The 14,957-nt window shown below is 48.7% G+C and overlaps 1 protein-coding gene across 5 annotated transcripts in view; it reads left to right on the top strand.

Moving 5' to 3' along the window:
• Positions 1-14,957, top strand: part of MYH11 (myosin heavy chain 11) — a 114,683-nt gene that overhangs the window by 54,488 nt on the left and 45,238 nt on the right. For 3 of the 5 annotated variants that reach the window (XM_035022337.1, XM_035022341.1, XM_035022338.1), the window contains 5 exons: positions 4,129-4,231; positions 5,643-5,663; positions 7,748-7,840; positions 9,038-9,101; positions 12,001-12,099. In XM_035022337.1, the coding sequence (XP_034878228.1) occupies positions 4,129-4,231; positions 5,643-5,663; positions 7,748-7,840; positions 9,038-9,101; positions 12,001-12,099 (380 nt within the window). The remainder of the gene's footprint in view (positions 1-4,128; positions 4,232-5,642; positions 5,664-7,747; positions 7,841-9,037; positions 9,102-12,000; positions 12,100-14,957) is intronic. The other 2 variants (XM_035022339.1, XM_035022342.1) reach the window with 1 other exon arrangement.

Genomic DNA, 14,957 nt, shown 5'->3' with positions numbered 1-14,957 from the left:
TTAAGCGTCTGCCTTCAGCTCAGGTCATGATCCCAGGGTCCTGGGATCGAGCCCCGTGTCGAGCTCCCTGCTAAGCAGGAAGCCTGCTTCTCCCTCTCCCACTCCCCCTGCTTGTGTTCCCTCTCTCGCTGTGTCTCTCTGTCAAATAAATAAATAAAATCTTTTCAAAAAATAATTAGGGGTCCAGATAAGCTGCTGGGACTCACAATTTACTACAGGCAATTATGCCATCAAGAAACTGGAAAGTGAGCGAATGTAATGTTTAGAGCTGAGTCCTGTGGTCTAGCATGTAGTTCATACAGTGTGAACAAACAGGGGCCTAGGTGAGGTATGGAGAGGCCCTGGGTTGAGAGAGAGCTGTGTGTTCAGGGAGTAACCTGTATGTGACAAGGGGCTGGATTAAGAGAGAAGGGGGTGGTGGGGCAGGAGGTCAGGGCGGGGAGGGGCGTCTTCTGGGCCCTGGGGAAGATTTTGAACTTTAATCTAAAATGGACAGGAAAGCGTTGGGAGACCACTGCCAGGGGTTGGCAAACTCTGACTGGTGGGCCAAATGCGGCCCTTCACTGTTTTTTGTAAATGAAGTTTTATTGGCACACAGCCATGCTTGTTTGTTTTCCTGCTACAACGGCAGAGCTGAGTAGTTGGGACAAAGAATGCATGACCCACAAAGCCTACAGTATTTACTATCTGGCTCTTTACAGGAATGGTTTGAGGACTCCTGGCTTAGACAGTGGAAAAACAGGATAGGACTTATGTTTTAATAATAGTATGAATGTTGAAGATAATGATATAAACAGAATATAAACATTATATAAGCATTAATATATAAGTATTAATATAAGCATTAGGGAGGAAATGGTTATAAGTAATCATGGCTCACCTTTTCATATATCTGGCACTGTTCTAAACACTTTTATACATTCACTTATTTAATCCTTACAACAATCATGTAAGTGCTTTAATTATACCTATTTTGTAGATAAGGAAACCAAGGCATGGGAGTAGTTAAATGACCTGCCCAAGGTCACACAGGTAACTGGCCCAGCAGGGATTTGAACTCAGACAGTCTCGCCTTGGGGCCGCTTGAGCTATTCTGCTGATCGATGCTGTAGGGGAAGGAGGCATTGCTCCTGCCTAGAGGCAGCATTCAGAACAGAGGCAATGCTTATCTGGGCTTTGCAGGGTGTGTAGGAGTTGAACAGCACAATTGCTAGAGGACCTCACCGGCTACAGGGGCGGGAGTCCCATGAGGACCAGGGACTGAACAGCTCTGAAACCCAGAGCTAATTTGGCTTTGCTGCCAAGGGCAGACCACAGGCTGAAACGGACCCGTAAATGGTGTTCAACCCTGGGACCTGGGCCCAGCCACATGATGTGTAAAATCATGCAAAATGAAAATGCAGAGCCCTTTACTCAAAAAGTATTAAGAATTTCAAGATGGTAACATCAGAGTGTGAAGTCAAGCACAGGGCCCTCCCATGAAGCCGGCCCAGCTGGGGTTAAAGCGCCCATTGCCTTTGGGGCAGGACTTGGCAGTGGGGGGATTACAAGGCCAGGAGGCCTTATACGGTCATGAGGAGGGAGCTGGGCACCAAGTTCCCTACGAAATAGGACAGAGGTTTCGGGTGCGTCGTTCAGGAAGACATCTTTACCCCTGGAGTTCAGGGGTCAGAAAAGCAAAGATATTAATGTTTCTAAAGCAGCCCTGAGCACATCAATCTTCAGACATCCGTGGGCCTGGAGCTTTGGAGTTTTCTTTGGCACAACCTCCCAGGACAATTTATTTTTATCAATAAAACTTGGAAACTGTTGAGCCAAGCAGCCCACATGGGGAGAAGCAGATTCCCAGAGTATATGTCCCGCTTCCCCTCCCTCATAAGGTCAAAGGCCAGGGCCACAGTCATGGTCATGCCAATATCTTTGTTGTAAAAGAGAAGAGGTAGGAGAGGCTGAAAACAAAGGTGGAATACGAGATTATTGTGGGAAAGGGGAGGATCTGGGGATCTGGACACTGTGTGTACTGTCTTAGAGCTCAGGATCACCTACAAAGGTGGCTTCCCACACTCAGATTTTCTCTCCTTCCTCTTGCTCCAACCAGAACCTACCCCTTCAGTCTGGGGTGATGTCTGTCAAGCATTCTGATGTTAGCCTGATGGAAGTAATTCATACTACGGTGTAAATGACTGAATGGTTTGGTTCATTGGTTCCTCTGGCCTTAGAAAGCAAGTTCCTAGAGGGGTGGGCCTGTGTCGTGGAATGACTAGGCAAATGTAGTAGAAAGAGTCCTGACTGCACTGGAATCAGAGACCTGACTTTCAGTTCTGACCGTGCCCTTGCCTCACTGTGTGACCTAGGGCAAGTTGCTTACCCACTCTGGGCCAGAGTTCCTCTTCTGTAATAACTGGGAAGTGGTCCATCCTACCTTCAGGATTGGGGGAGGGAGGCTAAAGGAGATAATGCATGTGAAACAATTAGCATGGGACCTCTCCTCCCCCTAAAAAGGCAACTCTCTCCTTAAAATTAAAAAAAAAAAAAATTTTTTTTTTTTTAATTTGGACTCTATTTTCCCCTCAAGAAATAGGGATAATTGACTCCATGGTTCCCAGTTCACAAAGTACCTCTGAGGCTACATGAAATGATATGGCCACTGGGATAAAGACCATTAGGAAGAGGGAGAGGGCAAGTCTAAGGCTGGCGTTCCCGAAGATCAGACACTTGATATCCGGACATTGGGGCCCACAACACTAGGTCCAGAAATTCAGGGCACGTGTTTCTTTCTTTTCTAGCCATGAGCGAAGTTGGTAACGGGTGCTTGGCAGAGCAGATTAATTTCTTTCTTTCCTAATTAGGAAAAAGAGCTGTGGCACTGGTTCAGGGTGGAGAACCTTGAGCTGACCTTGCAGTAGACACACTCTTTTCCAGACTTAAAAAAAAAATTATCTCTTGCATATCAGAATATTCAGTGAGCTCAGAAAATGAGAGAGTCTAGGCAAATAAAGGAAAAACAAAAGAAGAAAATGGGAGGGGAGGACGAGAAGGGAAGGAAGTTTTGGTTGAGGCCCTGTCCTTCCAATTCACCAGGAAGGATGGGAATCAGAGTCAGTACCTGGAAACCTAGGGTGAAGCAATCCCACCATGATGATCTTTGGTGGCCAAGAGAGGCAGGTGGTTCAAGAAGGCCATTTGATTAAAAAAAAAAAAATCTGCCATATTCTCGGAGTGCTCTTTTGAAAAGACAAACAATGCTCTGCTGATCTAAACATATCAGTCATTTATACTTTAGCGTGAATTATTTCAACCAGGTTTATCCTCCGATACTTGACTCAGATTATTAGCTAGCCATCTTACAATCAGAGTGGGCTTCTCCAGAGGATGAAGGGACTTAAATTTGCCCAGTGATTGGTGGGATAACCTGTAAGGGAAGCTTCTAAAAGTTTTACCCTAGGGTCTGGCGCTCTAAGATGTACCTATTTCCTTCCCAGAAGGCTGCCCTTTGCCTGATCTTTCTATCTGTCGACAAAGCTAATGATGTCTTAAAAGTAGGTGATTTGCAGAGAAACTATTCTGTGTGGTACTATAATGATGGATTCATGTCATGTTATGTGCGTCCAAACCCACAGAACGTCCAGCACCAAGCATGAACCCTGATGTAAACTCTGGACTTTGGGTGATGATACGTCAGTGTATGTTCATCGATGATAACAAATGCACCGCTCTGATGGGGGGTGTTGGTCGTTGGCAGAGGCTGTACACGTTGAGGGACGGGGATAGAGGAACTCAGTGTACTTTCTGCTCAACCTTGTTGCGAACCTAGAAAATGCTCTAAAAAAATAAAATATTTTAAACAAAAAGATGATTCCAAATAAACCAGAGTTTGGACCTTGGTAGGAAAACCCAGTTTTTCTCTTTTCCTCTTTGCATCCGAATCCTTTCCTGTGTCCTCTCGGGAGGCGTACATTGAGGTGGTGGCCAGCATTTGAGGGGCAGCCCAGCTCTGTGCCGGCACCATGACCTTGGGCAAATCGCTTCCCCTCTGGGAGCCTCACTTGCCCTACCTGGCAAATGACTGGGAGCTCTAGAACGAGAATAGGCTTAGTTCCGGTTTCTCACCATTCCCGTGTCTTTCAGAGGGGAGTCCGGAGCCGGGAAAACGGAAAACACCAAGAAAGTCATCCAGTACCTTGCCGTGGTGGCCTCCTCCCACAAGGGCAAGAAGGATACAAGCATCACGGTGAGCACAACTCCTGTTCAGCGGCTAAGCCCCAGCGCACGGGTCTCGGCTCTGTCGAGAGGCCCTGGGTCCATGTTTACCGGGCCCCTTGCCCGGCAACTCACAGGAGGGGTCTTTTTCCAGCTGGGTGGGCCCTTTGGCTCTGGCCGATTCCTCGCCTTAGCCCCGATCATCATCCTGAGGGGTCCTGTTTCATGACTTATGCGCTGTAGGACTTTTAGCAGCGCCCCGGCCTCTCCCCCACAAGATGCTGGCAGCTGTGATGGCCGAAAACGGCCGCAGGCATCGCCAGGTGTCCTCTGGGGCACCCAGATTGAGAACCACCCTGTAAACGAATCTCTGTAAACTCCCTAGGACTGAGACACACCTGTCACTCCTCCACGTGCCCCTCTGACTGGGACCCCAGGGGATGGGAATAGCAGTGTCACTCAGCTATGGGCTTTGGTCCAGTGCAGTGACTTCGCGTCAACTGTGTGCTGGGCATCGTGGGATGGGGTCCAGCCATGAGTCCCAGCGATGCTGTCATTCAATTCACTGGGCTTCTATATGGGTGGGGAAGAGAGTTCGCTGTCAGATAATCCTACAGATAAACCCACACTGGCGCAATTTGAGGAAAAGAAGAGCAAGTTTCTAGAATCATCCCTCCTGGGGTCAATCCCTCTCTTCTTCTTCCCCCATCTTAGCCCCTGCCTCATCTGTCCCCGAGGAGGGGACACGCAGTGGGGCTGCTTGAAGGACTTGCCGGCACCTCTGTCTGGAGGTTTGGGGCTGGGGAGATGGCAGCGTGGAGGCCTGAAGACAGCTTGGGGATCTTGCTTTCTAGACCTCACAGATGACTCTGGATCCATCACAGAGACAGCTTGTCTGGGGCGGGCGCCGCCTGTGGCTCAAACCCCCCTCCCTCCAACAAATGCAGGAAACCCCGCATTTCCAAACTGTCTCTGGCACAGTGTATAGGACCACGTAATCCTATGGTTAAGTTTACACGGCCATGAAACATTGCTTCCTGCTGCCTCTTCTTTCCCTATAATAGTCAACGTAAGACATAACAATACTTAAAAATGACTGATCTCTACCAAGGGCCTACGATATGCCAGACAACTTTTTCCTCTGCCTCTGCAAACCCATCTCAGTAGGTATCTCATTGATCACGTTTAAAGAGCCCACCTTGGCCCCCAGCAATGACAAAAACTTTTGAAATGTCTGAGTCTCTGAGAAATTCTTACAAGGAAAGAGCGAAACAGAAAGGAACCAGGATCAAAGAAAAGTTGCTGCCCCCCCCCCAATTACCTTGGGGGATCCAGGCTGTCTGGGAAGGGGGCGGGATTGCGGTCCTAATTCTCCAGCCCCGGACGTGCGCGTGATTGGAATGACTCTGACATTTGTTTTATACTGTATTGTTCAACTACAGCAGGGCCCAGCTCTTGCCTACGTGAGTAACTAAGAGTGTTTTCCTGGTGTGTACGGGAGACACGGAGTGTATTTAGACCTGCATGCTCCTGTTGCACCCGCTGAAGTCCCATAGCTGATGGTAGAAGGGGCGGGGCCCCCCAAGTTTTCACAGCCCAAACCAACCAGCTCACCCAAGTACCCTCCGGCGGGGGGTCCGATGCCAACGAGTGGGGTGGGGCCCGGGCGCCAGCTGCGGGACTCCCCTTGGAATGCTCCAGGTTGTCCTCCAGCCTGGAATGGAATTCCCCAGTCCAGAATGAATCCCGCCCCCCATCCTTCCCACCAATGCATCTATCACTGGTATCCCCGACTGGACCACCCTAGAAACATCTGTCCCCTCTGGTTGAGTGTTTTAGGACACTGTGGCCCTGAAGCTTCCCTGGCTTGATTGACAGTTAATGGCACTGCTGTGGCATGCCTCCTTCCCTCCCTCCCCCTTTCCCTCCCTCCCTCCCTCCCTCCCTCCTCCCTGCCGTCATCCCTATGTTTCTCCCCTGAGCCCTGTCCCCTGTGCACCGATGTGTCCTCGTGCATGTGTGTGCAGTGCGTGTCTGTCTTTGCATGCCGGTTGCTTGACCCAAGGCTCCAGAAACAGGAGACTTGGAGTTTGCAATGCACTAGCTTTGGTGGCACGGTAAGGCCCCAGCTATGCAACACCCAACGGGGTCCTGCCTGGACCTCTGCAGATGTGAACTCATCTCTAACGCAGAGCTTGGGGGGCTGGCATATGGGTCCCATTCTGGAAGAGATCCTCGGAGGTCCTAGCATGTGCTAGGATCACACGCAGTCCATCTTAGTGAGATTCTGGGACGCCGTGTCGTGGATGGATCAGAAGGAGAATCAGGATTCTTATTTGGGATCTAGTCCTGTGTGACGCTGGCCAAGTTACTTCTCTGAGCCACAGTCTCATCATCCATTCAATGAGCGGTTGGGACCAGATGTCCATGTTTAAAGCTCTCCTGAGAAGGATCTTTTGGTCCCATCAGCTGGAATTCCCATTCTAGAAAGGGAACCTTTGAATAAACACAGAAATAAGTAGGCGCTTCCTGTCCCCTTTAGGGACAGCTACCCATGATGCCTTCCTGGTGGACAGAGGCACAAGGAGAGAACTGTGCGCTCCCACTTCCTTCTAGAACCATTCCCAGCTTCTTTTTAGCCCTGCCCTGGTGCCCTGAGGAAAGGGATGTGGGATTCACAGAGGGAACCAGGAGCAAACCCTCAGGTCCCAGCACTTCCCAGGGGAGGCCCAGAGGAAGAGCTTAGATGGGGAGGCCACTGGGCCGGTCTGCAACCGCCATGTTTTGGGGCTAGGCAAAAGCAACTCATCGCTTTCCTGGCATGACTTAACTTGTTGGCCCTTTCCTGCCACAATTAATCACGTGACCGCGTTTGTGCACAGGAGTCCCCTCAGAGGGGGCCGGTGGGCTGTGTACAGTCTCAGCTGCATTTAACCTGATGAATGGAACTCAGGCAACCTGCTTTGAAGCTTTGTTCTGCAGTTGGTTAAGAGTAGTCCTGGTGGGTTTTGTGCATTCCTTATTTGCCTTCCACAAAATACTTCAGAAAACTAGTCCTGAGAAAAGAAAACTTGCAACCTAAAAAAAAAAAAAAAACACACTAAAACCATCAGGAGGAGGATTGTAGTGGTTAACTTGAAGATAACTGCTTGTTAAACGTGCGCAGCAGCAGAACTGCCATGGACAGCAGTGCAGGTTGTGCACTGCACAACTCCAAGGAGCACAATTCATTACAATGTAAATGACGTCCTCAGCATTGTGCAGTGGTTCTCAGTGAAATGACACTGCATAGATGAGCAAGCCCCATTCAGAAAGTGGCCTTCCTAGGGAACAGATGTCCTAGCTATCAGAAAGCCTGGCCAGTTGCTCCTCTTCTGAAACCGTTGAGTAAATCTGGACGTTAGCATTGGAGTCTCAAACAGGGTAGGAGATAGGATAGGAGAGAACCTCTAGGTTAAGGGCAGAGTTTTGGGGCGACCTCCATCTAGGGCAGAACTGTCAATGCCTGGTTTACTTTCTCCACTAACTAGATGTGAATAAATTTTAGGGTGAGCTGGAAAAGCAGCTTCTGCAAGCAAACCCGATTCTGGAGGCTTTTGGCAATGCCAAAACGGTCAAGAACGACAACTCTTCACGATTTGTAAGTAGCAAAACTCCTGTGGTGTCCTCACTTGCCTGAGAACGCAGAGTCTGTGTGCGCAGGGAGCCTGAGACAGAACGGGTGGAGATGTACCTCACAACAGCATTTTGCTCTATCTTCAGTCCTGTTGTGACCTTTCAAGGCTGCAAGGGCTCCTGCTACACATCCCTTCATTCATTCATTCATTCATTCATTCATTCACTATTCACTTAACAAATATTCATTTTGTTTGTATATGAGGCACCTGTTAGGCATTTGACATTTATTCAGTAAATAAATACTGAGCTCCTGTAGGTGCTAGACATTTAATACTCATTCATTTATTCAGCAAAACATGAATTGAGCACCCACTATGTACTAGGCACGTACATCCTTCAGCAAGGCACCTATTGTGTATAATCATTCATACACTGTTGTATGCACAATCCTCTGCTTTTTCCTTTGCTCAGTTTTTATTAAGCACCTGCTGTAGACCAGATGCTGAACCAGCTCACAGGATTGTAGCAAACAGTTAAGAAGTGGTTCCTTCGTGAGGCTTGTGGCCTAGTTGGGGAGCTGAAGGTCAACGAGGCTGGAGGTGCCATCTTCTCACATACACTTCCCCAGACTCCAAGGGGCTCCCTTTCTCACTTGAGCCTCACGGGGGCAGGAGAACCCTGAAAGTGGTGGTTAAGGACTCGAAGACGTGGTTCACCTGTCCCAAAGAGGAGGACTGATTCCCAGCTGGATGAACTTGAGCCTGGTGGATCATGGCGGGGCCCACGTGCTTCTGGGCAGGGGGCAAGGAGGGAGCCCTCCAGCCCACAAAACTTGCCTTGTCCTTGGTTGGGGCTCTACCTCTTAGGAGCCTGACCCACTGGGCAGGTCATACTACCTCTCTCCAGCCTCAGTTTCCCCACCTTTAAAATGATAACCATGACCAGCTGAGGGGCGTTGCAAGAGCCAAATGAAATTGATCTGTGAATGTGTTTTATAAGTTCCTCTGTTGCTCCAAGGCCCGAAATCGTCCCAGTTCAGCAGATGGTGGTTCCTTCCGACTTGCTGACCCATGAGGTTCTGAGTGTTTGCAAGAAACTCTCCCTGTCCCCTCCCCAACCCTCAAATGCTCCCTGACATCTCTCTCTCCACTTACCTGCAGGGCGGGGGTGAGGACCCGAGGCTGGGGAGCCGCCCCTGAACTGTGTTTTCTGTTGGCAGGGCAAATTCATCCGCATCAACTTCGATGTCACCGGTTACATCGTGGGAGCCAACATTGAGACCTGTATCCTTTGCTGAGCCTGGGTCAGGCCCCAGAAAGGTGGACGAGCTGCCCCTCGCCCCCCAGGCTCTTGGGTTCCTTCCAGAACAGATCTGCCCTGGGGTGGTTGTCTCTTGACAGCAGGCAAACGTGAAACCCAAACAGCCTGACTTTGATTCTGGGTTGACCTCTCCTTAGCTGAGTGACCTCGGGCCAGTTACTCAAGCTCTCTGTGCCTCATCAGTGCAATGGGGGGTGATCACAGAACCTGCTTCGCAGAGCTGTTGTGAGAATAAAGTGAATTAACTCACATAAAGCAATTAGAACCACGCCAGGGGCAGAATAAGGCTGGTTGAGTATTGGCTCTGGTGTGATCGTCACTTGCTCCTTTTTGAGCCCATGGACCCCTTGTCCTGCAGAGGGAGCTGGTCTGTAACCAGTTTCCAGCCCAGAGATAGGAAACTGGTGAAGACAGAGCTTGCCCGGAGGAATAGCAGTGTCTGTGAAGGACACAGAGAGCCTCAGTGTTGAGACTCCGGATGGCAAAGTGAGCCACCTGGAAATTTCTGGACACGGGGACCAAGTCTACGGTTCAGTGATTGATCAACCCAGAAGCATGACAGGTGCCTCTGAGGCTCAGCATGTTGTATTTTTCTAGCTGCTTTCTGTTGGCAGGGCAAATTCATCCATTTGCTTGGCACTCGTGGGACCCTGGGGAGTGTTGTAGTTGGATTTTGGTGCCCTGGGTGAGGGAGGACTTCGGAGCGGCTCAAGTCTCGTCCATTCTCCGCTCTGCCATGTCAGCTGTGGGGCTTGGGGCAAGTCGCTTAATCTCTCTGAGCTTCACTTTTGCCACCTGTGAAATGGGAGTGATAACAGCCTATGTGTGGAGCTGTAGTTCAACTGTGGTTCTGTGGAAGGATGGGTACGGCCCTCGGCCCAGGGCTCGGCCCATTGCAAGCATCCGTGGCTCTTACGCCATCGTCAACTTTTGTCTTTTTTTCTTTTTTAAAAGAGAGAGCACGCAGGTGGGTAGACAGGGAGGGGGAGAGGGAGAGAGAGCCTCTCCAGCAAACTCCCCACTGAGCACGGAACCCGACGCGGGGCTCGATCTCACGACCCTGAGATCACTATCTGAGCTGAAATCAAGAGTCAGGCGCTTAACTGGCTGAGCCACCCAGGCGCCCCCAACTTTTGTCATTTTCTATTTTAATCCACCCACACGTTGTTCCCGAGAAAATCAGTATCCATCCGGTATGAAATGTCGGCATTCATCTAGAGAAGCACCCACAGCAAGTCTTAGCTCCTTAAATTGACACATCAGAACCAGGTTTATGTGACTGGAAAATGGGCAAAACCCTAACTGCTGAGGCACGGAGGGGTGAGCATTTCCTCCCTATGCCCCCAGATCCCCCCCTCCTTAGACTATGTCCGGCCACACAGGGTGTTTTCCCCTCAAGGCCTCTGATGACACAAGTCCACAAATTCTAAAATCCAGAAACTTCTGAAAACCGAAACTCAGCTGATGGCAAAACCTGCCAAGCCCACAAGAGGCTATTTGTAGTCTCTCTATTCCCCTTAGGAGAACAGTGATGTCTTTTGCTGCAGTATTAATGGGCTCCCTCGGTGCCATTGGGAGTGTCCTAGGTTACTCATATAGTATGTCCACAGTGGTCCGAAATCTAGCAAATCCTGAACCTCTTCTGGCCCCAGGGTTGGGAAAAGAGATTGTAGAACTTCTGGCATTTTGATGATCATTAACCTTATGCAGAGGTTGCTGTGCGTTGGGCACCAGCCTGGGCCCTTGGCACATAGGATCTCATTTAATTCCAGCCCAGCTCTGAGAGGTAGAGATGCTGTCTCTGCAGAGGACCCAGTCGGGCCCTGACCTTCTGCTGGGATGCCGATGAGCAGGCCGTGGGCACTGGGGGGCCAGTGGGATTCTGACTCTATAGACGTAAAGGAACAGCTTCCTGTTGGTTTTGGAGGAAGCAGGCCCCAGGCCGTCAAGCCGCCCAGCCACTCTGAGAGCAGATGCCCCCCATGGGCTGAGCCCCCCACGATCTCGGGGCTGCATGGCCAGCCCACCCAGGGAAGAATCTGTCTTTCAGCCTGTTCTCGGACCCCTGCACATGCTTCTCAGCTGTTCATCTCCTATGTTCACAGCAAGTCCCGGGGAGAGACCCCTCCCTCTGGCCTCAGCTTCTGCCCCTTAGATTCGTGGCCGGCAAAGTGCATAGCCCGGCAGCAGCACCTGTGAGCTTGTTAGAAATGCAGGCCGCAGGCCCTGCCCCAGACCTGTGGGCGCAGAGCTCCAGGGATGGGCCGGCCCCCTGGATTTTAACAAGCCTTCTAAGGACGCACAGTTGGAAGTGGGCTGGAACAGTGAGGCAACTTCTAGGCGGCTTTAGGCTCCAGGAAGGCCAGCGCTGCTACCTTGTAGGGCACAGGTGGGCCTGCCCTAACGTCCTGCGACATCGCACTTAGGGATGAAGAAATCCACCTGGTACAACAGCCCAGCCACCCGTGTGCCCCCCCCCAATCCGGGACCCCCGTGGTCTCCATGCTGCACCACAGCGGAATGGACTTTCTCCTTAGACGAATTAGGGATGTGTTCACATTCTCTTTCCCGAGGCTAGTTGAACCCCACCCCCTCGGCCAGGGTGCTTTTGGCCACCACAGACGCGGCTTTGCCACTTGCTAGCTGTGTGCTCTGGGAAAATGACTTCTTTCCCCGAGCCTCTGTTTCCCTATGTTGAAAATGCAAATAAAATTTGCATTTACTTCCTCGGATAGGTTGTAAGGCTTAAATGAGATCTCCCGTCCTGCGGTTGGTGAGACGGGGATGGGGGAGGAAGGGTGGGTTCTGGCAAAGGAAACACCTGTGATACCCCCAGGATTCTTAACTCCCACCTCAAACCAGATCTGCTGGAGAAGTCACGGGCGATTCGCCAAGCCAGAGACGAGAGGACGTTCCACATCTTTTATTACCTGATTGCTGGAGCCAAGGACAAGATGAAAAGTAAGTGACCTGCAAGGACACAGCACTGGGGGGTGGGGAGGATGGGGTTCAGCCGTCACCTTCATCATGATCCAGGTTAATAGATTGGCTATTAAAGCAGAGCCTCAGGTGCTGCCCAGGGGAATAACTATCTTTGGGCGGCAGGTGTGTGATTCCTCATCTCTGTTCGGTGAGTGTGGTTTCTGTTCAGGCCACATTTACTGAGCACCTGCTATGTGACATGGCCGACAGTAAGTCTAATTAGATGTTAGATGACTAACTAATCAAGTCCAATTGGACACAGGCTGCCTTCCAGGAAGGGAGAAAGACAATTGCAGTATTTACCAGTTTATAAAACTTGGAAGTATGTAAGAGGCAGTTTCGTGAGGGATTTGGAAGAGAAGGGGAGGTAAGCGCTTTTCATTATACCTGTTTCGAAAGCCACCTTACGTGGCCTTTGTAGGGCAAGGGTCAACAAGCGATCCATAAAGGGCTAGATGTTTTAGGCATTTTGCGGGTGACGGGGTTTTGTCACAAGTACTCAGCTCTGCCACTGTAATGCAAAAGTGGCCATGGGCGGTATATAAACCATATAGCGCATAGCTATGTTACAATAAAACTTTAGTTACAAAGTAGGCCGTGTGCTCTAGTTTGCTCACCTCTGCTGCAGGGAAAAATAGTTTTTAAAAGATTTTATTTATTTATTTATTTAGAGAGACCATGCACGAGTGGGAGGAGGGGCAAAGGGAGAGGGAGGGAGAGGAGCTCAAGCAGACTCCCTGCTGAGTGCCGAGCCAGATGCGGGCCCCATCTCATGACTCTGAGATCATGACCTGAGCTGAAATCAAGAGTCAGATGCTTAACCAACTGAGCCACCCCAGGATCCCTGGGGAAAAAATATTTTATTGAGGTATAACTAACATCTAACATAGTAGTTTCGGGTATACAACATAATGATTCTGTATTTGTATGTATTTCGAAGTGATCACCGCCATAAGTGTGGTTCACATCTGTCACCGGTAAGGAAAATACTTTTTTCTATAAATGCAGTAGAGTATATACCAGTTTCCAATAGGAAATTATATGTTTTGAACATACAGTAACTCTTTAAAGAATATACAAATCACATAGCTGAAAAAAAGAATATATACATAGTATAGTCTAAATTCTAGTAATAATTTTAAGACTAAAATTTTATGAGAGCAATACAAACTTTGCTTCCCATCGCTTTTGGGGCCCAGGGTTAGTTATTTTGCTTAAGAAACTTACCAAAGGGCTGTGTGTGCGGGTACCTTTGCTGTGATGAGGTGTATTTCAACGTTATGCCACTAGGGGCGACCTCATTCATTGTTTAGTCCTGATGCTTGGCGGTCTGGAGCGTATGATAGGGTCAGAGGTGAAGCGATTTTGGATAAAAGGGCGGAGATGCTGAACAGATGTTGTACACTGGAAATTAGGTAAGTTATCAGTTACAGTGTGGGACATTATGAGGTGGCCCAGGGAGAAATGTGTATATCTCTCCTCTTTGGCACCAAAGTCAAAGAGTTCACTTGTTTGGTGATCTGGGTTCCGGTTTTGTGCTCTGTCTCTAGTCTTCCAGAAACTGGGCAAGGATAAGGCTAACTCCTGAAATTCCTAGGGGCCATTTTTATTCTTGATGATAGATCTGGCTTTTAGAGAGGATAAATATTTGTAAATTTACCCAGAGTCTGGATAATGAAATCTTGGCCAAGGCCCAAATCCTTGTGACTTTAATCAGGCATTGCAGCTAATCCAAAGGCTGGAGTTAACTGGTGTCTTGTGTCACTCTACCCTCAGGCACCTTCCAAGTGACTTGACCCATAAAAGACCTTTGTTCTAAAAGAAAAGTATCTCATTGACTTTTCTCCAAAACCATAATGAAATCCAGCCTCATTAAAGATTGATCTGGAAGAGGACACTTGATGTATTGGAGGGTGTGCTAAAGGCAAATAGTACAAGAAAAAGAGAAGCAATTATAAATTTGGGGAGGGGGTTGCTGAACAAGAACAGCAGCAAAATGTCACCAGAGAATACCGCTTTACAGAGAACCGTGTTTCCTGTTATAAACAAGGAGTTGGCAAATGTTTTTAATAAAGGGCCAGATAGTAAATATTTTAGGTTTTGGGGACCATATGGTTTCTGTGGCAGCTACTCAAATCTGCCTGCCCCTGTAGCATGAAAGCTGCCACAGAAAAGAGACAAGGAAATGGGAGTGTTCCAATAAAACTTTACTTATAAAAACAACCAGCAGACTAGAATTGACAAAAGAGCTAAATCTTTATCCACCATTGCAGGGGATCAATAGATAATATCTCATTTTGAAATATCCAGAAGCAACTTATTATAGATGGTATATAAACACATTATAATTTGTATAAGCCTATATAATATATGACATATAGTATATACAAGCCTATGTTATATATAATTTATATTAAGCTGTTAAATAGAGAGAGAGTGGTAAGTACCAGAAGCAACAGCTAAAAGAGATAAAAGCAGTACTATAGGGTAAAGTAGGAATTGGAACAAGGGTGAACAGGGAATGGTGTTTTTATTATAAACCTTTCGGTAGTAATTGATTTTTAAAATTCATGTGTATTAATGATGTGATAAAGTTTCATAAGTGGATGGATAAATATTGATCTAATTATTCAGGCAGCTTTGTTCCTAAAGGCAGGGTGTTTTGGACAACTGAGATAAAGGCATCCCTTTCTCCAGCTAGATGCAACCCTGTGTCAGGGGACGTGGCTTAGCAGGTGGAACCAAGGCTAGGTTTTAGCTGCCAGGTAACTTGGGGCAGTGCACAACCTGCACCACTGTATGAGGCTGGTGATGGCTGGTGATGCCTTCTGCGTGTT

The sequence above is a fragment of the Mirounga leonina genome, unplaced genomic scaffold (genome assembly GCF_011800145.1).
Source record: "Mirounga leonina isolate KUSES-001 unplaced genomic scaffold, KU_Mleo_1.0 Mir_175, whole genome shotgun sequence".
Taxonomy (NCBI): Eukaryota; Metazoa; Chordata; class Mammalia; order Carnivora; family Phocidae; genus Mirounga; species Mirounga leonina.
Note: the sequence above shows the minus strand (reverse complement) of the source record. Positions and strands in the feature narration are given on the sequence as shown.